Consider the following 25,202-nt stretch of genomic DNA (forward strand, 5'->3'; position numbering starts at 1 on the left):
AAGGAAATTACTGCTTATTTTGGGAAAAGAAAATGTCAAACTGTACATGTGTATAAGATAAATATTTCTGTTTGCTCTCCTTAGGCGCATCAGTTGATGGGGATGGGAGAGATAGACCGATAGTCTACTCCTTTCAATCCATTCAGGATCCTTTGGTGGCAGATGACTGTGAGAAAATGAGCAACATGGGAACCTTCAATTCATCTCATCTTCACCACAGTACCAACTCTCTTAATCTTAATATGGAGAAGGGAGAAGAGGAGGCAGCAGAGGATGTAGCATTGGCAATGAGGGGAGGGAAAGCTGGAGGACTTCTCTCCTTGTACCCACATGCGGAAGGCTTGTCACCCTCCTTTGTTCATGCACCCGCTCTGCGGAGGAGCAAGTCACAGTCCAGGCCTCCTCAGATGGTCAAGTTTACGGAGGACACTGTTGACAATGGATACAATGATGGGTTTGAGATCAGTGTTAGAAAGCATCCCATGAGTGAGAGGCCACAGCGGAGGGTGTATGGCCCAAATGAGATGGGCAGAGAAAGAAACCGTCCTAGGAGCCACCATGGGCAGAATAAACGGCACCACCACCACAGCAGGCACCACAGGAGCCGAAAAACCCACTCGGACAACGCCCTTCACATGGTGCCTTTGGAAAAGGCCCAGAGGCCATATCATCCCCGGCAACAGAGTCCAGGAAACCCCCCTTGTGGTGCCCTGTTCCTACAGCACCCCTCACAAAGGCTGCCTCTGGCCTACTCACAAACCCGATCGGACTATATGCTTCAGGGATCGACTCAAGGAGAGCCGCGCTTTGAGCATTTCATGGGTCTCTACAAAGACGAGGATGAGTGGTGCTCCACTTGCTCTTCATCCTCCTCATCAGACTCTGAGGAAGAGGGTTATTTCCTGGGTCAGCCAATCCCTCAGCCTCGACCTGCTGGTCGCTACTACGCTGAGGACTACCCAACTAGAGTCACAGCCCTTTCAGGTCCAAGTCATGTCTCACAAACTCGGCGCCGCAAGGGCCACCGGTCCAAAAACTGTATAATCTCCTAACGTACTACAACCTGCACAAACACTCAGCAATAATTTGGTTCATCACATAACGGTTTCCACAAATCACATCAAGGTTTTCAAAGGCAGTCCAAAACAACCACGTGGGCGAATATGTCAGGATGCATATCACAATATAGGCTCACATCTACGGAAAAGAGAAAGCTTTCATTTGACACAAAATAGGATTCAATGTGTATAGATTTTAATTTGAATGTGAAAACGTGGCTGATTTTGAGCACTGGGAAATGCTGCACGGACTGGGGATACTGGGAGGCCTTCTACAGGACCTTTTGTGCTGAGTGAAATCGTACAGTTTAGTCGCGAGGAGCATTTTCCCGCGAAGACTTAAACATGGTTCACGATCAAAGGTGTGCAGCCATGCCTTTTTGTGTCACGTAAAATGGCAAATTATTGTACACAGAGGTTGATAATTACAGTAGAAAATAGAAACTAACCAAATAATTTAATGCATAATAGTCAAAATGACAGTGTATATACTAAGTTAAGATTTTAATACTGGTATCTTTATATCTTTGTTTGAAATAAATGTTTCTTAAGTGTATGATTCCAGAAAATACCAACTGTAATTGCAAGCAAATAAAGTGCCATTTCTTATTCTGTTCTTCACAGCTAAGTGCCATGATACAACGTCGACTATTTACTCCACAATGCTCATTATTGGTGTACAAAACATACGAACGGCTGTTACACACACACACATTTCAATATTCATTTCAAACTATTCACTGAACCTGCTGTCATAACGAGTTAAACGCTTTGTGATATAAAGACGCTTGTAATAAATATTTTTCTCCAAAGCTTCATGAATGGTTGTACTTTCAAACCGCATATTTTGTAACCTTTCTATTTTGGGTAGATTATTTCTGTTAAACCTTTCAAAAAGTTGGAAGTCAATCGCTTCAATGTTGGAGAGTAACCGTCGCTGAATAAAACAAAATATGTCTCATGGGAGGTACTGAATTAAACAATGGTGCTGGTCGTCCAGGACAAAAATACTTTAGAACATTGTAACGGTTGTATGTTTAAATACGTAACAACAGATCACAATAAAATATACAAGAAAAAAAGTTAACAATCATGTTTAATATAACCTTCAGACGTGCAAAGATTTACCTCAATATCAAAATAACTGAGCTTTGCACATTTTTTTTTTTCTTTTAAATCAGTGGCCAAGGATATAAAGTTTGAAAAGCAAAATGACAACATCTGAAAAGAGAACTGAACTGGCATTTCTAGACAGTACAATTTTTTTTTTCCTTTATACAATAAAGTAGGAACTGTTGTGAATTTAGCAGCACCAAGTCATATCTGACCACTACAAAATTAAACTGACGTAGCTGAAAGTACAATAGAACAAAACATCTGGCTTTTCTTTTTAAGAAAACGCGATCATGCTGCAGAACTGACGGTCCTCAAATGAGGAAAGGTTTTAAAATGAAACCCATGTTGTCTTTTTTCGTTTTTAGTGGATATTGTATAAAACAACTCTCGACCCAGAACGTGAAGGTAAAAATGATCTATTGAAAACTAATACTGATTATCCCCGTGAACAATGCGATACTGCATCCTCTGTCAAAGTTGAGTTGTTCCTCAGGTTGCTGTGCTGTCGAAACAGGCTCAGTCCAGCGATCCAGGATATATCCAAAGTGTCCATCAAAATCAACAGTAAATCCTCTTATCACATTTCCCATGTGTGTCAGTAACTTGAGCTGTGATTGACCCCCGTCTTCGAAAGTTTATGACTGCTCAAAGATGCGGAGGGTGTGGTCAAATCACAGGCAGGGGGCTCTTGCTGCCGAACTACTTCATCCAGTTCACTGATGAAGTGTTTGAGGTCCTCCAGACAACGTTCACGGATCTCCCCAAGGTTTTCCCTGAGAGGAACCTGGAGCTGCTTCTCCAGATTAGGGTCTTTAGCTACTAGCATCTTCACCACCATGCCAAATGTCTCACAGTCCTGGCGGTACACCTGCGAGCAGACAGGAACATAATACAAGTGAGGAAGAAGTGCAGAGGCTTGGCACACTTCAGTTAAACGCATTAAAAGACAAACGCGTATGTGTTGCTTCTAACAGCGGCGTCATTTATACGACGATTTACGCCTGAGGGGTGTCGAGGATATAAGAAAGCGCTTTGAGGGGAAAGGTGTTAATTCAAAATAAAAAGCAGTTTCCTTCCTGCGCAACCTGTCACCTAGGTGTAAATACTCTAGTGTCAATGCGCTCGGGCCGAGCACGCCGGTGTTGACGAACATGGAAAAAAAAAAAAAAAAAAATAGAGAAAAGATAACTCATCTTACCTCGAGTTTCATTAAAAAGGTCTTTTACAGGGGACTGGGTCACCCAAGAAGCAATAAAAAAAAACAACCCAACTTTAGTGGAAGATCAGAGGTGTTAAGAGGGACAATGAGGAAGAGGTGCTGGAGTCTTGTTTAAGCTGCCAGTTCACGCTGAGCCTCAAATGTCCCAAAACAATGGAGAGAGACTGCCGCCTCCAGTTTGACAGTTTGCAAGAAACAAAAACCGGACATGGGATCCTTCAAATTAAAATCCCAGAGGTGGAAAATATCAGTCAGGTCAACTCACTGGAATGTACTTCTTTTCTTTTTTAGTCCTCTAGGAGAAATAAAAGTTCCAGGTATGTTGCGGATAGACTCACATGTTTAAAAAAAATAAAAATAAAAAAAATAAAAATCCTTGAGCGCTCTGTAAATGTAAAAAAACACTGTTGCCCTTGATTTGGGGTTGATGGGTATGAATAAGTGCTACCCTGCAGTGACAAAGGAACACAAATTAATGAACTAGTTGATAAAAAGACCCTTGAGGCTAGGACCATGAGATCGCATACGGGGTTGATGTCCCATTTTTCGACAGACCACATCACTGCCAGACCTCAGGGACAAAGACACACACACACACACAGTTTCCCTCATCTTTTCGTATGTCTCCATCTGTCCCTTCGCTCTTTAATTCGCTTAGTAGTCCCTGTCCTAACTGTTTTGTGAGGATGTGTGTGTTTTAACATGTGCACATGTGTGTGTAATTAGGCCGGGCCAGGATGAGTCTTCATTCACCGAATAGCAAAAGAGCTGCGGGGCGTTGGAAGTCAGCGGCTTATTTATAGCTTTTCGTCGTGCCGCTAGAATAGCAAGCTTGATCGGTGTAGGGGAGGGACGATAAATGAATGTCTGCTGTCAGAGTTATTTTACTCCCGAAGTTCCAACAATAAATGGAAACTGCACACGCTACTCGTGTAGATAAAAAGCTAAATGCTGCGTCTGTAAATAGTTAAGTCGTTTCGGGTACCTCTTGCTGATAGAAAAATCTAATTATTTCATGGGTTGGTCTGCGGAAGCATGACTGAGACCTTCTAACTCATGAGTCATGCTCTGATCTTATTTAGGATCACAAGGCCTGACAGAAAAGTTCCTGCACAAAAGTTGTAATCTATAACAACAAAACTAGGCAGGAGAATGTTTGAACCAGCAAGTAAATGCTGACTCATTTCTACAAACATTTAAGCGAACACACGCTCATTAAAAAGGGAAAAAAAAAAAAAAAAAAATTACTCAAAAGGTCGACTCCTCGCCATCTTTTCATGTGGAGGTGGTGGAATGAAGCAAGTATGTACTGATTTTTTTTTTTTAATAACTTCAATTACGCGACCTGTGACGCATTTGATGACGTTTTTAGAGAGGACAGCGTCCGTGGGCGAGTTTTTAACTAACTTTTATTGTTTTACCCTCTCGATTTGGCAGGTGAGACGCTAATGTGACAACACGCTCATCAAGTTATTAGCCTTAGCTCGTCGACTCCGTTGCTTCTCGACAACAAGAGCAACGCCGTACAACCAACGATGCTCCTGTCTGGTTGCAACTTGAACGCCAAGCCTTTCCTGTGCACGACTTGATGACTTAACGAGTTCCATTTGAAGGCAGCACGTGTTACGCCCTGCAGCTCTCTGAACTGAAAGCAGCCACGGTAAGTGGAAAGCAGCCGAAAGTGTTGCGAAACTTTTCAACCAGTGAAGGAGACCATGCTAAATGGAGCACTGGTGGTGTAAAGCTGGCCAGATATCTTCCTTATGAAATCAGATAAATTATTAAAAATCCAACTGCAGTTTTCGAAATTTGATGAAGTATTTTTATTTGGCAAAATCTCCTGTAGTACTGTTTGTCAAGTGGAATTAGCAGCTCACCTGCTGCTAGCATGAATACCAGTGCTGTATCAATTCGAATGGAAATGGTAACGCAAGCTAATAGGGATGCTTCTTACCCAATTTCACATCATAACAAAATGATAATTATAGATCCAGTTATCGTAAACACTCACAAGAGTTGCAGTACGGTATTCACTCATGCTGTCCGTGTTAAAGTACGATTTTTGTTTTCATGTCGTTTATGCTCAAATCACCACAGGCTCATTTTCCAGGTGGAGAGTGATTTATGAATGTTAAGAGCACGCATGCGCATTTTTGGATCTTGTGCACCTCTTTGTAAATGGACCCAATGACTATTCAGCTTTTGTTTTTGCATCATGATGATGATGATGATAAGAGCTTCTTAGTCGCCTCCTCCTTGACCCCCAGGAAACATCAGTGTTTTGTTGGTCACCTGAGTCTAACAATAGAGGAAAACGATTTACGTGGGAATTTGTTGTCAACGTGAGGACGCCAACAGTTGCAGGAAATTACGCTGACGCAAGACAAGCACACCCTCTTCTATGGGCGTCTCTATGGCTCCTTTACAGTACATTTCGTCATGTGCAATCAAGGCTCAAGTGAAAGCTGTTACATGACATTCAGGCTAACAATTCCACACACACACACACACACACACACACAAAAAATGAAAGCCTGATAGCCACACACTCCACTATGCAGAATTTATTTTTAATTATTTTTAATATTCTACGTTCCATTTTAAACGGCTGATGATAGGGAATCTATTCATCGGCATTTCTCATGAGGCATCCAATTTAGTGTGCTGACAAAAAAACAAAAAAAACAAACTAAAAACAGAAAAGTTGTTTCTAAATAACAATGTGCTGAAAATGCACTTCCTGTATTCAAAACTACTTCCTGAGAGCCCTCCCCTGTTATCCAATCAGGAAGGAAAAGATCAGCTCTTGAGTTTGGGTGCGGCGGTCGAGTGTACGTGCTACCGTTTTCAAAATCGTCGTCTATCATCTTCTACACAGAGTTAAACTTGTGTGTTGATTGTGGCTCGGCACTAAAATACAGGGTACACGTGAGTTTGTGAGCCTGCCTGTCCGGTTTTAGAAAAGCTTTGAGGAGAACAAGAATGAAAAGTGTTGGGGCCTCAGTCAAGTGCTGCCATCTTTGAAGCTAAAAATAAAAGTCAGTAAGGCTGGAACCGTCTGGATTTCTGCCTTGTAGCCAAATATATTTAGATTCCTCAACAAATGAAATAAAACTCCCTTTGTATCACAGCCTGGACTGCGAGGAGTCACACATAATACCCTTCATTGCCTCGTCACTCTCTAGAACCAGTGAGTTTGTGCTGCGGCCAAAGTCAACTTTGACAATGAGAGTGGGTTCAGGTTGAATTTCCACAGACCAATTTTACTTAACTACACAAACACACACTGAGGAACCAGTACAACGCAGTCCAGCAGGACGTCTGCTGGATGATGGACAGCTAAGCTTATGATTTATATGACCAGTATTGAGCGTGCGCTACTGGACTGTTTGTGTCCACGTGTATGAAGAGATGGCTAGACCAGATTTAGTGCCGAAATCCAAACAAGTGGCCCGCACTTGACGAGCGGCCGAACACGAGTGCCCACTGCAAGAGAAACGTGTGGGACTTGGCGGAGCACACGTGAAAATTACTCTGTTGTGTTAGACTGATAAAGAAGGCTTACGAGTACGACTGTGTATTCTGAGACTGATGGTAAATTCATACCAGTCACGGTCTCGTATTTTCCAGAAGCTGGTCACTGGGTGTACTGTGTGAGCCGCTTTGGCAGGAAGCCAGCCATCACGTGAAAGCTTTTTCTCTAAGGTTTTGGCTCCAAAACTCTCAAGGGTTAAATTGTTGTTTTGTTTTGTTTTGTTTTTTTAAATGTGACATCTCGAAAACATGGTTATGTTTGAATCCATTTGTTTCAAAACAGAAAATAACAAGGGATAAAAGAAAAAACTTGATTTGATTTGACTCAGTCCCACCGTCCGGAATTGGGACGATACTCGATGACTACATCACATGGCCACACTTCTTTTTGCAATAGAACTGGAAAAAAAAAATGTTTTTTTAATTTAAAAAGTTGGAATTAAAAAAAAAAAAAAAGGAGACGCCTTGCCATGTTGACAAGTTGCCGGGTGTACATTTGCACCTTTGGACGCACGATAAGCTGCTACTCTTTTGTTTCATCTCAGTTGTAAAATTCGGTCAAAAACAACAATACACAGAAGAAGTAATTCCCACTGTTTGCCTTGTTTTCTTCCTCATTTACACAGACAGTCGCGCATCTTAGATGAACTGTCCTGAAATATATCTTTGTTATTATTTGCAGACTCGCTGTATTGTGACACTGCCATCGTAGTGGCATTGTATTGTGAGTCCGTGTTATTCCCGTCCCTTCTATGTAGCCTGACAAGAAAGGCAAATCATTGTATTATACAAGAAGTTCATTGAGAGATTCTAATTTTAAAAAAAACGGGACTTTTAAAATGCTGTAAGCGAGTTGGTCCAACTTAAAAATGTGTTTATTAGCCTTTAAATTAAAAACGCGTCGTTTTTAAGTGCAACTACGAGTAAACTTGTTTGGTAGGAAGCGCAAAAGGGTTCGCCGAAAGAAAGTACGATTGGAACCGAGAAAAAGGAGGCATAATCAACATTTACCGTTCCGGAAGTGGAAATATGTTTTTCAATAAATCCAACCCCCCCCCCCCCCCCCCCCCGTTCCAATGAGAACATCCAGTATCTAATTGGACTACTGCTGTGGTATATAGCGCACCTGCAAGTGCATGGCATCCCTTTTACACTGAGGACTGCCAGGTCACGCAGTTCATTTCATACCAAGCATGTGTGGGATCTGGAGTTCCAATTGGGAGGGATTTCTGAAAATTCATGTCCAAGTAATAACTGTGCACAATCTTCCCCGTTATTTCTCACTGTATGCGTTGTTCAAACTTGGTCATGACATCATTCGAAGACCAGGGCAAGATGGTATCAATTACGCTTTCTACTGGCATCCCAGTAGAAAGTTTCGGGTATGACCATCAGTGGACTGTACATCTGACAACTTTTAATGCATGAACACAAATTGGAGCGTGAATGCTTTGTCCTATAAAATGAGGAGGCGCACACACACTGGGGTGGAGAGAGACTATAAAACAGGCCAGAAGCTGCAGTGTCAGCAACGTTGTTATAACAGCCCGTAGGCTCTGTGGTGCAGCCCGATGCGAGTGTGCAGCGTGTGCTTCGGGGCAGAGCTGGTTCAAGTTTAATGGTCCCAGTAAAGCAGCAGTAGTCGCTGGTGGAGGAATGGATCTCATTAGATAGCTGAGCAGAGCTGGAACTCCTGAGCCTGGGGTGGTTTTAGCTCTGCTGACCTCCCAATTCATTACATGTATGAACCTATACCCTGTATAGACTGTACTTGTGGTTTTATACGTCCCTGTACCGTGAACCCGAACCCAAATGTTCCTAAAACTCAGTGCGAGATCAGTCAGATCCTTGGAGGGAGTTTGTGACGTTTGAACAGATGTTGCATTTGTGTTTGTCAAGGAATCGGGGGTAATTCTGGCAGTTAATTAATCCTCATTTGACTGCTGCGTGAAAACGGAAAGTTGTTGGCATTTTAGGATGCATCCTTCACCGTGCCAGGGAAAGAGAAAAGAGAACCCCTCATTTTGGACGATTCAGATGTATCGTGGCCGAAGAGCGCATGAGAAGTAACTGAAATCTCTTTTCAGATTCTTGACGTGAAAACTATCCACCGACTCAAACGGTTACAAGTTCGAGTTCGTATAAATTCGATGCGTTACGGCTGGAATGCGAATAATAATAAAAAAAAAAAGGGTACCTTTTCGATTTCATGGGCTTTTGCTGCGATCGCTTGGGCTCGTCGCTCTTGAAAGTTGTCTGCGGGCTTTTGGCTCTCCTCCACAACGGGAATCGCCAATGGCTCCTCTTTTTCTCCTTCTGGGGGATGGTTGTCGTCCTAAAATACAGACAAGAGGAAATAATGGGTGAGTGTTTTAGGAGCGCTAAAACCAAGAAAAGAGGAAAAAAGAAGAAGGGTGAGGGAAACGCCTTAGCAAATAGATATATCCTTCGGGTACTGTTCATATACACTTGAGGTATGTCAGTCGAAAAGGGGTAGACTCATCAACTTTGACATCCACTGAGCCTTGCTGCTAGCATAAAAGTTTACACAACAACGTTGCTTTTAATAAAAATCGATATCAAAATAGCAGAGGACTTCATTAGCATCCATTATTAACAACTAGCATGTAAGAACCATTTACTGAACCAAACTGATGTGCCATGAAGATAAAAGGGGTGCCAATTATGATGGCGAGGACGAGACGTGACATCAGCATGCGCCACACAATGCTCAGCTGACGGGGAGCATATTGGAGGAAGACTAACCAAATAGCGCATATAAACTAAGGTCATCTGTATCGATCCGCTTAACCAGATCAATACAATACTGAATGAATATTTGAGTTGTTTTTTTTTTTAAATAAATAGCTGAAGAAAATGAGGCACAACCATGATGAGCCATCTGATGGGTACACTGGAAACTCCAGCACCCATTAGTAAAAAGGGAAGAAATGAGGCCAACTTGGATCACTGCTCAATTTCTTTTCCTCATTTCCTGATACTATTAAAGAGTTTGAAGGCCAGGGAGCAGAACCACCCAACCTTGAATGAAGTCCACTCATACGTTGAGGGGAAACAGGCCACGGACAAAGTCATAGTATGTGTCCAGATGACTGAGGAGAGAAATTGCACGAGATGGTAGATCACAAAGCCGAGTGTGGTCAAAAATAAAAAAAAAAAAAAAACATTTCCAATTCCAATTTGAGGCTACGCTTGGCAAGTGTGTATCCCCAAGCGCACGTATGAACAATCACGTTTGTCATTCTTCATCACCTTAGCCCGAGAGAAAAACATATCCTTGTTTGAACCTTTCGCTTCAAGCTAAGAACAATGCAACATGGAAGCCATTGCTTGGAACGGTAAACATTGGCAAAAGTAAATATTTTTTTAAAAAAAGGCTCATCCCCAAAAGGATGAAAGTGTGAGAACTTCACATCTCGACCTGATGAGGTGCTACCGGGCCCTCTCGACAGAATCCTGTGCACATTACTTAAATAATTCAAAATAAGTAACTCCGTTCCCCATCGAGAAAAAAAAAAAAAAAGAAAGAAAAAAAAAAGTACAAATTAGTATCGAAATGCCAAAAACAATAAAAACAACAAAACAAATGTCGAGCTGCCCCGGGAGGTTCCGCCAAAATTACAACAGCTTTTGTGATCGTCCGACTGTGCAACACCACCTCAGCAGTACACAGTAATTATTCTGGTTGGCAACATGTTATAGCTGACTGGAATTCATTACCTTGTGTATAGCTGAAACCTTTAGGTGACCTTTCAATTACAGGACATGCACTCCACCCTCTAGGCCACCCTGGCTCCCGGCAAGAGCCGGAGCTGCTCTTTTAGGTCCCCTCTCTTTGGTCTGCTCTGTCTGGGATGGCTCCACAAGTCCTGCTTGTGTTTGTTGAATCCACAGCAGGCAGCAGCAGGGGCCATTAGTGCAGGCTTTACTGGGGGCACAACACGGGCCTTTCATCTTGGCCAAGGTTATGGGTTTGTGCCCCCAGAAAAGAGAAACAATGCACCATGGGCCAGATCAAACACAGCAAGCAAGACGGGCAATGTGTATGTGTGTGTGTTTGAAAGGGTGGAGCACTCAGTAAAACTTTCATCACAGCGGTTGATTGGGTGGTTGATGCAGAAATGCACATCAGGAGGGGAGGAAGTTTGCATCCTCCGATTTCCAACGCACAAGCACGTAAAAGAGGTTCCAAAGAAATCAAAGAGCCAACTGCCACTCAGATGATACGGGGAAAATAAAATGATCAGGCATCTTCAGGGTTTCAGGGGTGCTCAAGCTAGAGAATTTCACTTATTTGGGCATGCCGTACCTGTCCTAATGTTCAATAGGTTCATCACAAGAACAACTCGCGTAAGTATTTCCATTTACACGGATTCTCCAGGACCAAATAACGCTGGAGTGAAGCCATCATTCTGTTTTGATCTTTATAGCATTTCGGATGACTGCAATTTATAGAACAGAATCCTCCGAGGACGACAGATCCTGCAAGATTTAACAGCTGACGATGAGGAAATGCCTGCTAAACCTCTGCTGATCTAATTTTAGCAGAGGTTTAGCTGGGTTCTGATTCACCATCAAGGTTGGATCTAGCTACTGCAACATAAAGTTAACACTGATTGAAAAAGCTCTCCAACTGTTGTGAGGTGATTTGCCGTGTCTCTGGGGGTGAGCATGACTTCAGCTAAGTTGGGTCGCTCTCACCACCGACGTCGTCCAAGCAACTATTTGCCTACAGAATTTGGGGGGGGGGATTTCTGAATGCCACAGTTCTCAGTATCTGGTAGACTGATGGGTGCACAGTGTTCAGATCACCCCTTTTTCATCGTCAGTTCCACCCTTGAAATCCTGTCACTTCTAGGAGAAAAATCCCAAATTCTAGGTTTAAAAAAAAAAAACCATTATATCACGGGAGCTACATCCTCTTATTTGATGGAGTCAATTGCTGGAACACAGAATCTCACCAAGAAGATATTTTATGCCTTTGTCCCACTGAAGGATGCTGGTATATTACTTTGCGATTCATATGTAAACACTTTCCTTACGACCTTTAAACGTCAAACATGCAGACGCATGACCAGCTACATCTGCCAGACAGTCAGAGCTACTCCTACTCCCCCCCCCCCCCAGTGCTAACCCTTTAACAGAGAAAGGAAACGATTGTTCATTGTAAATGCTCTAAACACATCCCAATGAGTTCCGTAGGGACCCTCTCTGAGCTCTGCGGCTAAGATCCAGTGATAAAGTCATGACTCGGGCTAATGCGTTAGCCTCTTCTCTTCTGGGTGGCCGGTCTCAGACACATCTGATTCTATTTAGATTCCTCTGCGTAGAGAAAAGATAGCGGCCAAATTATTCACAAAGCAGGGTCTTCGAGATACAAACAACGCTTCAAAAAAAAAAAAAAAAAAAGTAAAGTAAAAAAGGAAATTTAAAAAGGTTTGAAAACAAAAACAAAAAGACTTCAGGTGCCACTTGAGCACTTTTCCTTAGCTCATTACAAGTTCTTGTGACTGAAGTCTGTTTACAGCACAGGTAAACACAGCACATGCCTGATGGCTTTTAAGCTCCGCGTGAGAGCCACTTTAAAAGCCATTAACATACTTCAAGGGGACTGAACATTTATTAGAGGGATGGAACTTAAGAAAGTCCAGATGCATTCGGCTGCATTGTGAAAAGCTACAAAACGGTGGTACAGTAAAAATGCGTGGTTTTTGTTGTTTTAACAAAAAAAAAAGACACGTTCATGAAAAGAAGTTCAGATGCTTATGAGAATGCTAGCTCACCTTGAACGAGGACGCACTGTGCGGAGAGCCTTCTCTTGACAGACCGGGAATTTTTTCTGGAGGAAGACACACACAAAAAAAAAAAAAGACAACAGTTTGACAGAAAACAATCAGAGGAAAAAAAACAAAAAAAAAACCCTGGGAATTTGACACAGGAGGACTACAGCAGGAGGCAGGACTTCAATGGGGGGAGAAAAAAAAAAGTTGATTAGTTTGAAAATAAGTGTATGGGCTCGTTAACACCAGGAGTGTGTAAAAGGGTTTGGTTCCGGAATCCAAACAAGGTATGGAGGCTTTAACGCTGAGAAGAGTCAAGAAGCAGATGGTTCACTATTGTACTCCGAAGTCCAGCGGGCAAATCACTGAAATATACAGATTCGCTCATTTATCACACACCACCTACACTTCCATTTCGTCTCAAGTTTTCTGCAGCAGTCCCGCATCATGGCCATGTAGCCAAGAAACTCATCTACCAACAAACTCTCCTGCTTGGTTATGAAACAAAAACGCCGATGATTCGAGAGCTTGGTCTTCAGGAATATCAATCAGACACCCGATACCCTTTCCCCTCCTCTTCCACACACGACCTGGTGGCATTTTTATGAGGCCTGACAAAGTGGGAGACAGTACTGAGATGTAGGTTGGCTGCTGGAGACATTAGAAAGGCTCTGTCTCCGATTCTCAAGTTACCCAGACTGAGAGTAGGTTAACAATTATAACCACCGGATACTTCTGAAATAGATTCTATACGTGTCATCTCATCTACCTGTTAGTCTCTCTTTTAAAATACTGTGCACACTTTGATGTGAAGAACAGTGTAAACAATATGGTGGTCTTCTCCACTTGGAGAATATAAAAAAAAAGGAGGAAACTACCATAATTTGATGCCTCGTTAGCAACCAAAACAGCTAGATGAGTAATTATTTGTTAGCATGTATGCCGGCTTTAACTTGTCTAACCTTTTGACGACTGCTATCTGAGCTGTACTTACCGGTCATCCTGCCCTGAGAATAAGTCTCCTCATACCCTGTAGGAAGACCAAACCGGAAGGTCACCGAGTACAGAGTCTTTTGATCGACTGGCTACATTTTCTCCACGTCACAAAATTATGAACGGCACTTTTGGTCAGTTTTTAAGGTCACAAATCATGCACTTCCCTCATTATTCCATATAATCTAACAACGCTTTGGTCGTTTCGCCACAATGGCTTCGTGACGACTAAGCACTACTAAGAGAGAGACGATGTCAAGCCAGACGGCTCTGAAGTTGGTCCAACACTGAAATGACGGCGTTCTACTTTTAGAAAGGGGGGGATTGTGGGAGATTAAGACAACAAACTATGAACATAAGGAGCGACATACATCAGAGTTTACATATTTTACAGTCCAGTTCATCGACAACTTATTGGTGGCCTGCTGGGAAATCAGATATGCAAACTTAAAGTTACATATCCAATATCAGCAGACTGAAATATGATATTGAAACAAGGTATTCAAACTATTTGCTTTGAATACCTATGCAGCGACATTGCCTTTCAACTTTGGACTGTAAAAACCATGGTTCCTGCACTTCATCAGAGTTTGTTTTTTGGTTTTTTTTTTAATTGCCAAAACAGCTACAAACTGGACAATGTTTTTTTTTTTTTTTCTATTCAGTGTAATGTAAAATGAACCACTTCATATTTGCTCAAGTTCTACAATAACGTCAGCATGAGAACCAGACAAAATATTGATCAGTCCATCTATAACCGATACACGGTGTCAACAAATGTGCACCTTTTGATAGTAATACATTAAATATATTGTTTTTTTTTATATGTGCATTGCTATGCAAAAGTAGTACATAACAGTAAAGACAAATCATTTCCATATTAATTGATTCATATTTTGAATATTACCAAAAATCAGGCTGTTTGGCAGCAGTTTTTTTTTTTACTTTTGATACTGAAAAGTCCAATTCTTGAAATCATTTATTGCATTTTTAGATTTTTTTTTTTTAAAGACCTGAAGATTAAATGTCATGCACTTAACAGATATACAAAGATGTAGGTAAGAACCATGTGAAATGCTGATGTACCGCCAGAAAATGTGTAGTAGAGATGTCAGACAGGAAACCCATGACAGCAAAGGCATCTCTAGGCACTAATTAAAAACAAAATTCATGATAAATCAGACCTGGGTGACAGTACAACCCTAACTCTTCGAAAGAGAAAACTGTGGTAGCAATGTGTGTGGTCTTGAAACCGTTGACCGCTCAAGTTCTAGTTAAATCTTTAAAAATAGTTATTAAACGGCCTTGCATCCTTCTCAAGATTGATCAAGGGGGGCATTTTCCTCCGACTATTTTACGAACATGAAAAGGGTGCAAGGCAACATCACGGACGAGCTGCAGTCACCCAGATCCAAGCTTATTCACGTCGTACAGACCCGAAGTGTCATGTCCACTCTGTTGAGGAAAGAGCGCCCCCCAGAGGTGCTCAGAAACACTTGTGTGGCCCTCTGATGGACCGTCCACACCTGAAAAGCCAGTCAACGAGATCATCAGGTGAGGAGAAAAAGCAAATTGGATAGATTTAATATTATAAAAAAATAAAAATAAAAAAATAAATCACCCTGGTGTACAATTGGGGTGATTGCAATTAATATCAAACACTGTGAAGCGAGGTTAAAGTGTCTTTTCTTTTTTTTTTAAAAAGGTATTTTTGTGCCTTTTGTGATGATTTGTGCAGCTTCTTTTACCGCCAATGAGATCAGGGAGCTGGTGAGAATAAATAATTCATGACTTTAGGTTACAAATGTCATCTTTTCATCAGAGATCAGGGTCAAACAGACTTTTTGGATTTTGTAGTATGCAGTATAGACTGACAATTGCACGTCTTCTACAGTTCATCTAATTGAAGGGTTTGGTTTTTTTTTGTAGAACTACAACTGTTCTCATCATCTGGTATCTGCGTGATCTTTCATTTGATACAATATCAACAAACCGGGGGGTGTTGAGTGGCAAACAGACCAAATCCAAAAATATTTTGTATATATTTTTAATCCACTAATTACTCAAGAATTAATGATAATTAAAATGTCAACTGCTTCTCTGTAAAGCTTTTGAATCTACTCATCCTTTTAATTTCCTCCTGTGACAGACAGAAAGGAGGTTTCAGATGAGCTCCACAGTGCATGAGAGAAGTGTAAGCTATAGGAATTCTACATACTCTTGCCTTGCTGTGATGGAAATGGGAGATTTTTGGCTCTTTCTGGCGAGTAGCCTCGGCTGCTGACGCTGGAGCCGGATCGACTGTGGGGGGATCGGGCTACCTCACGGCGTACTGGCGAGCGCTCTCTGAGGGGAGGGAATGGAGCAGCCTTCCTCCTGTAGTGGTCTCGGTCCTCCCTGAAAAAGAGAAACTGTGGAATTATTTTTTTTTTGATATTCCAGTTCTTCTTGCTAATCTAACAAACAGCCATTTTCAAAAAGGTAAAAATCCTTCACAAGGAGTTTGCTCGTCTTTAAAAAAAAAAAAGGATGTCAAATTCTTCTCTGATCTATGTGCAAAACAAAGGCCATTGCTGCCATCTAGTGTTCGGGACATCATAGTGCAGATTAAGGTCTCGTACAGGATGCGACAACCGTCAGTATGAGAGATTACAAAAAAAACCAAAACAGTAATACCATGGGACCGAAAAGAAATTCATGAAAATGCAAAACACTAAACAAAGAACAGATGTAATTCCACAATGACTTTTGCATAGGAGGGGATTAAAGTTATGGCAAGAACTGTTTACTATAATTCCCTGGCACTGTTACCTTAAGTAGTACCTACTCGTGTGTGGGGGGGGGGGGGGGGGGGGGGAGGCAGACAGGACAGGTGTTTTTTTAAACTTGCGTCAATCAGTTACAAAGATATAAAATTATAGATTTTAATCAAACAATAAACCGATTTTTTTGTCATCATTTTCTTTCTGCTTGACAGCATCACAGTACTGGTCTGCAGTGAATACGCGGCATACAAGAGGGCACTTAAGTCACACGAACACTGGTAGGATAAATAAGTGATGAGTCATGTGTACCCTCGGTCAAGGTTGAGGATGGCTTGCACTAGCGTGTCTTCCCCGCTCTCCGGGAGTGATCTGGGTGCTGGATAGATGCCCTGGCTTCGCACGCTGTGAGGAGGTGGTGCACGGTTGCTGAAGGTGTTAAAAAAAACAAAACAAAAAACAGGAGGTTCCGTCACGGCCAAATGAAAGAACACTGTTTAACACGGCAGATATTACATTTGGGACATTTTTACACAACGAGCATCCACATATAGTTCAGCCAGGTTTATACATTCAGGATATAGGACATAAACACCAAAGGAGAGGCAGAGCAGTTTACCCAAACTCCAAAGGTCGAACAGAGTGCGTGTCGTCCCTGGGTCCTCTGTAGGGATAATCCTCCTGTAAGAAAGTAAATAAAAAAATAAGTCAAACTGACGTGAATTATGTATCCCATATTTCTAGGATCTAGATGTAATTATTTTTCTCCTGACGATACAAAAAAAAAAAGTTAAGTTCTGATTAAATAATGTGCGATTTACTTCACCACTTCTAAAATTGCTGCGCATGCAGCAGTATCTCAGAGTACAAACTGAATGCAAGATTAAAAAAAAATATGAATAAAAGAACGAGGTTTTTTTTTTTTTTTTCCTGCAGCACAGACCTGATTAAAATAAGAGGACTTTTTTATGTTTGGGTGCATACATTGACTTAATATTTGAGAGTGTAGATATTGAACATTAATAAATGACGTGAAATTGAACAAAATCTTCAACTATACACAACAGTGCAGTGATGTCTCCTTTGAAAAAATTTTGATGGATGAGTTAAAAGAATTTTTTACAGTTTCGATATTTTGATGATTTCAGAATCAAGGGCAAATTACATACACAATTAATACAAATAGTACAAAGAACTGTGACTGAACATGGGTTTCCATTTACTTTATTCTACTCTTAATAAGTTGTAAACAAAATTTTGGGAATTACTCAAACAAGCTATGTGTTCCATTCATCCATCCATTTTTCTAGCGGTTGTGGGGGGGGCTGGAGCCTATCCTAGCAGCCCTCAGGCGAGAGGCGGGGTTCACCCCGGACGGGTCGCCAGTCCATCACAGGGCCAACACACATAGACAGACGACCAGTCACACTCACAGTCACACCTACAGTCAATTTAGAGTATCCAATTAAACTGGTCCCCTCTTTGGTCTCTGAGAGGAAGCTGGAGTACCAGAGAGAACCCAGGGAGGCACAGGTAGAACTTGCAAACTCCCACAGAAGGATCCCGTGCTGGAGCCAGGGCTCAAACCCGGAACCTTCTTGCTGTGAGGCGACAATGCTGACCACTGAACCACCGTGCCGCCTTAAGCCGTTTCCTAATTTTCCTGTATTAAATCCAAAAATCATTTGCTCCATCACTTATCAAATGTTTATTCTTCACTGCTTTACCAGTTTTTTTTTTGTTTTTACACACGATAAGCCATAAAACACTTAATTCGTGAGACATTATTGCTCTTACCCTCCTTGAAGGTGGAACAGCTCTACGTTCAGCAGGGAAATGAATGCTCCTCTGGTCTTCTCCGTGGTAATTGCGCTGGCCACCTCCATTTGGGAAAAAGCGAGGACCTCCTTCATATTCATACCCACTGCGATTGTAGTCTTCTTCTGGCCTTCCAAACAAGCCCCTCCTCTCCACTGTTCCAGCTGCTCGTGGGTAAGGGCCCTACACAGGATGGGGAAATAGTAGTATTTGAATTTTTTTAAAGTAAAATCATCTCTTTTTTAATGTTTCTGGGGTTTATTTCTTTCTTTCTACTAATTGATATCTGCCTGCACATATTCACAACACCATCGTCCATCCATCGTCCTCTTCCGCTTATTCCTTACTAGTAAGGGTCGCAGGGGGGCTGGAGCCTATCCCAGCATCTACGGGCGAGAGGCGGGGTTCACCCTGGACAGGTCGCCAGTCCATCGCAGGGCCAACATAGAGAGAGACGAACAACCATTCACACTCACAGTCACACCTACGGTCAATTTAGAGTATCAATCAGCCTCGTCCCCTCTTGATGTCTTTGGATGGTGGGAGGAAGTTGGAGTAGCCGGAGAGAACCCACACAAGAACAGGGAGAACATGGAGACTCACACAGAAAGATCCCACGCCCGAGCCGGGAGTCGAACCCGGAACCTTCTTGCTGTGAGGCGACAGTGCTGACCACTGCACCACCATGCAGCCCATATTCACAACACCTCATAATGGATTTAGTATATCATAGTGGTATCAATACTTTTCCATATCTGGTCAAAGTACAGTAACAAATACAGGGAATTGCTTTACATTGACACCAGGCCCAAACATACTCTCACCGATCTGTCAGATAGAAACCGTTCTTCATACACGTCTCGTATACTCCTCTCTCTCCTGTACGTCACTGTAAAAGGCAGAGCATGAAAGTCAAATACTCATCATGGGTGGTGCTTCAGAATAAATAAGGCAAACAGGTTTCTTTATCAGCTTAAATTAAACCAACTTATTTGAAAAATTAGTCACTTACTTTTTTTTTTTTTTTTTTTACTAAGGGACTTCTCTGAATGGCTTGATATAGGAGAAAATTATATCCTCAAAACAATCTAGAAAGAGAATTTAAAAATAGCATTAATACACAAGTTACAAACTCAAATTATGATACGACTTTCTGGATATTAAAGATTTAAGGAATAAAAACCAACAGAGATCGGATGTCCTTATGCCTGTATAGAAAAACGTAGCATGTCATCTGAGATTGGTAGGTTCTGTTTGTTCATGAGAAGTGATCCAGCAGCTGTGCAGGCTAACACACTTCCAACAGACTTGCTTGAACTACGACAGAATAAACCATAAGACCAACAATGCTAAGCGCAGCATCAATGGCATCATGTAAAACGTGGAGAAACATAGATAAGGTATGGTGTGCTTCATTAAACAATCAACGGAATAAAGCAAATTCCTGAAGGACGGATGATTAGCATTGACAATTAGCTACTGTTAGCCTTCATGTATGCTGCTAATATCGGTACAATTCATGGTCTTTATCTAAGATCACGCTAACTAGGCGTCACTTCCGTATAGACAAATATTTACAGGGCATTAGAGATTTGTGAAGATAAGTATTTCCTTAAATAACACGCACTTTAGCTTAAATGATATCATACATATTAAGAAAGCACTCTTACCTCCACTGGGAAAGCGTACCTTTAGCTTACCGCTGCAGCTAGCAACTACATGAACAACAGCCCTTTTTTATTGGATGACAGGGGTCAATGCGTCATCAGATGGCGACCAAGACATGGCATTTGTTTCTGTTGGTTGAACGTGTAAATACTTAAAATACAGCTATTTTATACAGTTTATTCATCTTTAGTGTTTTTCTGACGGTGGAGATTTTGTTGGTAAGGAATTCGGCTGCTTCATTTAGCTGCTGTAAGTTAGTCATGTTAAAACAATGGGTGTGCGACAGCGTTATCATCTAACATGTATAGGATCTTGTTTTGTTTTCAGTCTTCAGCATGAGCGGGGGATTGGCACCAAGCAAGAGCACAGTGTATGTGTCGAACCTTCCATTCTCTCTGACCAACAATGACTTACACAAGGTAATATTGTTGAATTATCTTTATTAAATCCAGATGGGTTATGACAATACCTTGGAGTGCTGGGAATTCCACCATTAACTAAACTGAATTTTGTCTCATTTTAGTTATTTACTAAATACGGAAAAGTTGTGAAGTGAGTATTACCGTGTGTATTATAGTTATACACCATTGTAAACATTTAGATCATGAATGAAGGATGAAAAAATGTCATGTTATTGTCATTTCAGGGTTACAATCGTAAAGGATAAAGACACTCACAAAAGTAAGGGGGTGGCATTCATTCTATTCCTGGACAGAGAATCGGCTCATAATTGTGCCAGATCAGTGAACAACAAACAGGTGGGTCCAGCAATTCAAAGTGAAGATCGCTGAGTATAAGCTGCACTCCTAGGCACTTATTTAATGTTTGTATGACTCATTTAACGAACTTGTTAGAGTCACAGCTCTTTTTGTCTCCCAGTTGTTTGGCAGAACTGTAAAAGCAAGTATTGCCATTGACAATGGGCGTGCAGCCGAGTTCATAAGAAGGCGCAACTACACGGACAAGACTAGATGTTACGAATGTGGGGTCAGTAGTTGTTTTGTCTTGTGATACAGAAAATAAATGCAGAAGTAACCACATTATATAACGGTCGTTAAATATTTCATCATCCCATTTTACATTCCCTTCACAGACTTATTATCACATGAAGGTCATTTTATGGTTGCCTTCTTTGTTTTTGTATCAAATATTGCAGGATACAGGACATCTGAGCTATGCATGCCCCAAAAACTTGTTGGGAGAGAGGGAACCTCCAAAAAAGAAAGAAAAGAAAAAGAAGAAAAAGGCTCAACAACCTGAGCATGTGTAAGGATTAAGGTTATGTGGGATATTTCCTAACTATAGAATGGGTAACTTTTCTCTCTTATCTATATCTTTGCCTTTTTTTCCTCCCTCATAGTGAAGACGAAGAAGAAAGTGAGGAAGAAGGAGAGGACCCAGCATTAGATAGTCTAAGCCAGGCCATAGCTTTTCAGGTAAATGGGCAGATACAGAAAACAAAATAATCTGATGTTTTAATGCCTCAACACGAGCAAAAGCGAGAGGCGTGGAGTTCTCGACATGTTCATCCATCCTTGAGGGAAATTATTCCACTTTGGTGCACATAGTCACCCCTGCCTTAGAATAAAAGTTGGGCTTACTGTTGGATTTGCTTGATTTTAGAGGTATTGCTTAAAATGGATGGATTTCAGATGCTTTTATTGGCCGACAAAAAGTAAAGATTGTAAAGAATGTGCACGAGGGGTATTTAAAATAAACAAATATTTAAGTAAAACATGCACAACCTTATTTACCAATAATTTTTTTCATATAAAAAAAAGTGACCAGTGCCAGTTTTTTTGTTTTTGTTTGAGCCTCTGCCCCTCAAAATATCAGTTCACGCAACTTCATCACGATATGCTAAAACACTTTTATGGCCTTTGTCACTGCGATCTCAGTAACCTACTCTACCCTTAAGGGAATATCATATTTAATTTCGATAAAACCATACTTAAAACTTTATGTTTGCATTGCATACAAAATATTAGGAGTCTGGAGTAAAGTGTGAGCAAACAGCAACAGGAAAGCTTAGCACTACTTTTAGTTTCATCATGAATGTGAATACTCCGACAGGTTTATCTCCTGTGGTGTACCCCCATGACCAAATTACTTTATTACATTACATAATTACATTACTCACATTTTTATTCAAAGGTGTGTGTGTGTGTATGTACAGTATATATGAGTATTTAATATATGTGAGAATATGTGTGTGTGTATAAATACTTATATATATATATATATGTGTGTGTGTGTGTGTGTGTGTGTGTGTGTGTGTATATATATATATATATATATATATATATATATATATATATGTGTTTATAAATGTGTGTGTGTGTGTGTGTATATATATATATAATGTGTACACGTGTATGTATGGATATATATATACACACATACATTTATAAACATATGTAGCGATATATATGTATATACATATACTCACACATATTAAATACTCATATATACACACACACACGTATATATGTGTGTATTTGTATGTATATGTGTCTGTATGACTTCAAAAAAAGAGGATCGCGAGGAGATAGTGTAGATAAATGGTTTTGATATATTAGGCTTGGTAAACAGAAAAGTTCTGTCAATTCTTTCTTTTTGTATCCCTCCAGCAAGCCCGCATTGAGCAAGAGGAGAAGCAGAGGAAGCAGGTGGTTGTGTCCCAGGGGGACGATGCTCACGCCTCCACATCGTCAGACTCCAGGAAACCGAGGATCAAAAAGAGTGCGTACTTCAGCGACGAGGAGGAGCTCAGTGACTAACAAGAGGAATAACACACACAAACAAACTGTTTGATAAACATGGATTTCTAAGTTGCTATTATGTCTTCCATTTGATCTTGACAGGATGAGGTCTTTATGCTAGGGTTTATTCCGTTTGTGTCTTTTTGTCAGCAAATGAAATTTCGTTTCTGATTTATTTATTTTTTTTGTGGCTTTTTTATCCCAGTGTTTAAAAGGAGAAAGAATGATTAAATAAATGGTGAAGTTTCAAAACATTAAGACAATTTCACCTCTGATAGTAACAGTTCTGAACTTTACTCCTCATTCTTGATTAGCAGCTTCATTTTTTTTTTTTTAGAACATTCATGTTGGAAAAAGGAAATTAGCAAAATGATTCTTGAGTTTTAGTTGCATTCTTGAGAGAGAGAGAGCGAGATCACATGGATCAATAGGGTCGGCAACTGGAACATGACACGGATGGACTACAGCAGAGAACCTGGATTCTGTTGAATGTTGCTAAACAAATAAACCAAGTGAGAGGGGTTACACGCAGAAGCGGTGGAATACATGGATGCTTTGAAACCCGACATCTAAGCTACCAAATAATCAACTTCTTGCCCAGTGTTACATGAGGTACAGTGAACGTGTCACAGCAAGGGGGAGCCAGGACAACACTTGAGAGGCGATGGATCATCATCACCACTCCAAGGTTAGGTACCAAGCCCAAAAAACAACAACTCTTTACACAAGGCTGAATGACCTGAGAATGAAGCTCATAACCAAGCTGGAGACCTGTATACGCACAGGTTGATTTGTCTGCTCAACCAGTGGCTGGTGCTTCGTTCGGATAGGATGGGACCCTTATGGGGGTCCTTCATGATCAGGACTGTCCTGCACTGGGTTAGCCACTCTGGGTGTGTCCCATCCCTTAACAACTGGTTCATCTGTGCTGCAGGGCATTCATGGAGTGTAGTTAGCTTATAGCACTTATATATAAGTCAGTCAAAAGTTTGGACACCTTCTCATTTCATGTTTCTTTCTTTATTTTGACTACTTTCTACATTGTGGATACTTAGTGAAGACATCAAATATGTTTTGCGAGATATATGGAATTATGTAGCAAACATGAGGACCGCCCCAGGAAAGGAAGACCAAGAGTCTCGTCTGGAAAACTTGAGGATAAGCTCATCCGAGTCACCGGCCTCAGAAATCGCAAGTTAACAGAACTTCAGATTAGAGCCCAAAAAAAAAGGCACACAGAGTTCTAGCATCTCTACATCGACTCTTCAGAGGAGACTGTGTGAAATTGAAAAATGTTTGGTCAAATAGCTGCTATGAAACTAACACTAAGAAAAAGCAACAAGCAGAAGGGATTTGTTTGGGCCAAGAAACACAAGGAATGAACATCAGACCAGATCTTTGGTTCCACCCTCCGTGTCTTTGTGCAACGCAGAAAAAGTGAACGGATGGTCTCTACATCCATGTTTCCCACCGTGATGCACGGAGGAGGAGGTATGTTGGTGTGGGGGGTGCTTTGCAGGTGACACTGTTGGGGGGGATTTATAGAAAATTGAAGGAACACTTGGCCAGCATGGCTACCACAGCATCCTGCAGGGACACGCCATCCCATCCGGTTCGTGTTTATTTGGACCATCATTTATGTTTTTGACAGGACAATGACTCCAAACACACCTCCAGGCTGTGTAAGGGCCACTTGACCATGAAGGAGAGTGATGGAGTGCTGCGCCAGATGACCTGGCCTCCACAGTCACCTGACCTAAAACCAATCCAGATGGTTTGGAATGAAGTGGACCGCAGAGTGAAGGCTAAAGGGCCAACAAGAGCTCAGCATCTCTGGGAACTCCTTCAAGACTGTTGGAAAACCGTTTCAGGTGACGCCCTCATGAAGCTCATGGAGAGAAGGAGCCAGGAGTGAGCAAAGCAGTAATCAAAGCAAAGGGTGGCTACTTTGAAGAATCGAAAATATAAAACATTTTTTAAGTTATTTCACACTTTTTTGTTTACTACATAACTCCATGTGTTCGCTCATAATTTTGATGCCTTTAGTGAGAATCTACAATGTAAAAAGTCATGAAAATAAAGAAATAGGATTAAATGAGAAGGTATATATATATATATATATATATATATATATATATATATATATATATATATATATATATATATATATATATATAGGAAAGTTAACATCTTAACCTTGTTTTTACAAAAAATAATATCGGATTTTGGTCAAACCAGCCACACATTAAAAAAAAAATAAAAATCCCAATATCTTGCATTCCTGTGGTTTCGGTGAAATTAAATCATCCAACAGTCACTATACTGTAACAGTGGTGTCAAGCTTTAAGAAAATCGCATGTTTGGAAGATGCTGCTGCTCGAGCAGGTTGTAGCAACTAGAAAGGGAAAGGTTTGGGGATCCCTGGTTGCTTCCGCCTGCTCGTTTGGGACTGTGTTTTTGATGCCCGCTTA

The 25,202-nt window shown here is 41.1% G+C and overlaps 3 protein-coding genes across 14 annotated transcripts in view; 2 read left to right on the forward strand and 1 right to left on the reverse strand.

Annotated features, from left to right (window-relative positions):
* LOC147262928 (prickle-like protein 1) overlaps nucleotides 1-2,488 on the forward strand; it is a 79,036-nt gene extending 76,548 nt beyond the window's left edge. The window contains exon 8 of one of the 2 annotated variants that reach the window (XM_086202233.1): nucleotides 85-2,488. In XM_086202233.1, coding sequence (XP_086058359.1) covers nucleotides 85-1,052 — 968 coding nt within the window. In that variant the 3' untranslated portion in view covers nucleotides 1,053-2,488. The remainder of the gene's footprint in view (nucleotides 1-84) is intronic. The other variant, XM_086202234.1, reaches the window with a different exon arrangement.
* On the reverse strand, nucleotides 1,266-20,040 carry pphln1 (periphilin 1). Of its 9 annotated transcripts, none has more exons than XM_086202235.1 (12): nucleotides 19,972-20,040; nucleotides 19,316-19,389; nucleotides 19,120-19,190; nucleotides 18,281-18,484; nucleotides 17,103-17,164; nucleotides 16,796-16,912; nucleotides 15,940-16,118; nucleotides 15,158-15,247; nucleotides 13,723-13,758; nucleotides 12,732-12,787; nucleotides 9,125-9,262; nucleotides 1,266-3,042 (listed from the first exon to the last, which is right to left on the reverse strand). In XM_086202235.1, coding segments are annotated over exons 2-12 (1,227 nt in total). In that variant the 5' UTR covers nucleotides 19,317-19,389; nucleotides 19,972-20,040; the 3' UTR covers nucleotides 1,266-2,769. The 9 variants fall into 9 exon arrangements, with proteins under 9 accessions (XP_086058361.1, XP_086058364.1, XP_086058362.1 ...); XM_086202238.1 differs by having other exon boundaries at nucleotides 15,946-16,118; nucleotides 19,314-19,389; XM_086202236.1 differs by lacking the exon at nucleotides 19,972-20,040 and adding an exon at nucleotides 19,489-19,904.
* On the forward strand, nucleotides 19,576-23,234 carry zcrb1 (zinc finger CCHC-type and RNA binding motif 1). Of its 3 annotated transcripts, none has more exons than XM_086202247.1 (8): nucleotides 19,576-19,701; nucleotides 20,297-20,388; nucleotides 20,493-20,521; nucleotides 20,616-20,727; nucleotides 20,849-20,956; nucleotides 21,126-21,235; nucleotides 21,330-21,405; nucleotides 22,600-23,234. In XM_086202247.1, the coding sequence occupies exons 2-8, from the start codon at nucleotides 20,305-20,307 to the stop codon at nucleotides 22,747-22,749; spliced, it is 669 nt and encodes a 222-aa protein (XP_086058373.1). In that variant the 5' UTR covers nucleotides 19,576-19,701; nucleotides 20,297-20,304; the 3' UTR covers nucleotides 22,750-23,234. The 3 variants fall into 3 exon arrangements, with proteins under 3 accessions (XP_086058373.1, XP_086058371.1, XP_086058372.1); XM_086202245.1 differs by lacking the exon at nucleotides 19,576-19,701 and adding an exon at nucleotides 20,040-20,187 and having other exon boundaries at nucleotides 22,600-23,231; XM_086202246.1 differs by lacking the exon at nucleotides 19,576-19,701 and adding an exon at nucleotides 20,152-20,218.
* Nucleotides 23,235-25,202: the final 1,968 nt, after the last annotated feature.

Source organism: Aulostomus chinensis, chromosome 4, assembly GCF_037954235.1.
Source record: "Aulostomus chinensis isolate RoL2024-O1b breed Wild chromosome 4, RoL_Achi_v1.0, whole genome shotgun sequence".
Classification (NCBI taxonomy): domain Eukaryota; kingdom Metazoa; phylum Chordata; class Actinopteri; order Syngnathiformes; family Aulostomidae; genus Aulostomus; species Aulostomus chinensis.

What these genes read in the sequence shown, in the direction of transcription:
- pphln1 (XM_086202235.1), bottom strand. An exon ending in ACAGTGCGTCCTCGTTCAAG is followed by an intron (nt 9,263 to 12,731) that starts GTGAGCTAGCAT and finishes TCTGTATTTTAG; the next exon opens with GACGACAACCATCCCCCAGA. An exon ending in AAGCCCATGAAATCGAAAAG is followed by an intron (nt 3,043 to 9,124) that starts GTACCCTTTTTT and finishes GTCTGCTCGCAG; the next exon opens with GTGTACCGCCAGGACTGTGA.
- zcrb1 (XM_086202247.1), top strand. Translation starts at nt 20,305, where the DNA reads ATGAGCGGGGGATTGGCACCAAGCAAGAGCACAGTGTATGTGTCGAAC. An exon ending in AAATACGGAAAAGTTGTGAA is followed by an intron (nt 20,522 to 20,615) that starts GTGAGTATTACC and finishes TTGTCATTTCAG; the next exon opens with GGTTACAATCGTAAAGGATA. An exon ending in CTAGATGTTACGAATGTGGG is followed by an intron (nt 20,957 to 21,125) that starts GTCAGTAGTTGT and finishes CAAATATTGCAG; the next exon opens with GATACAGGACATCTGAGCTA.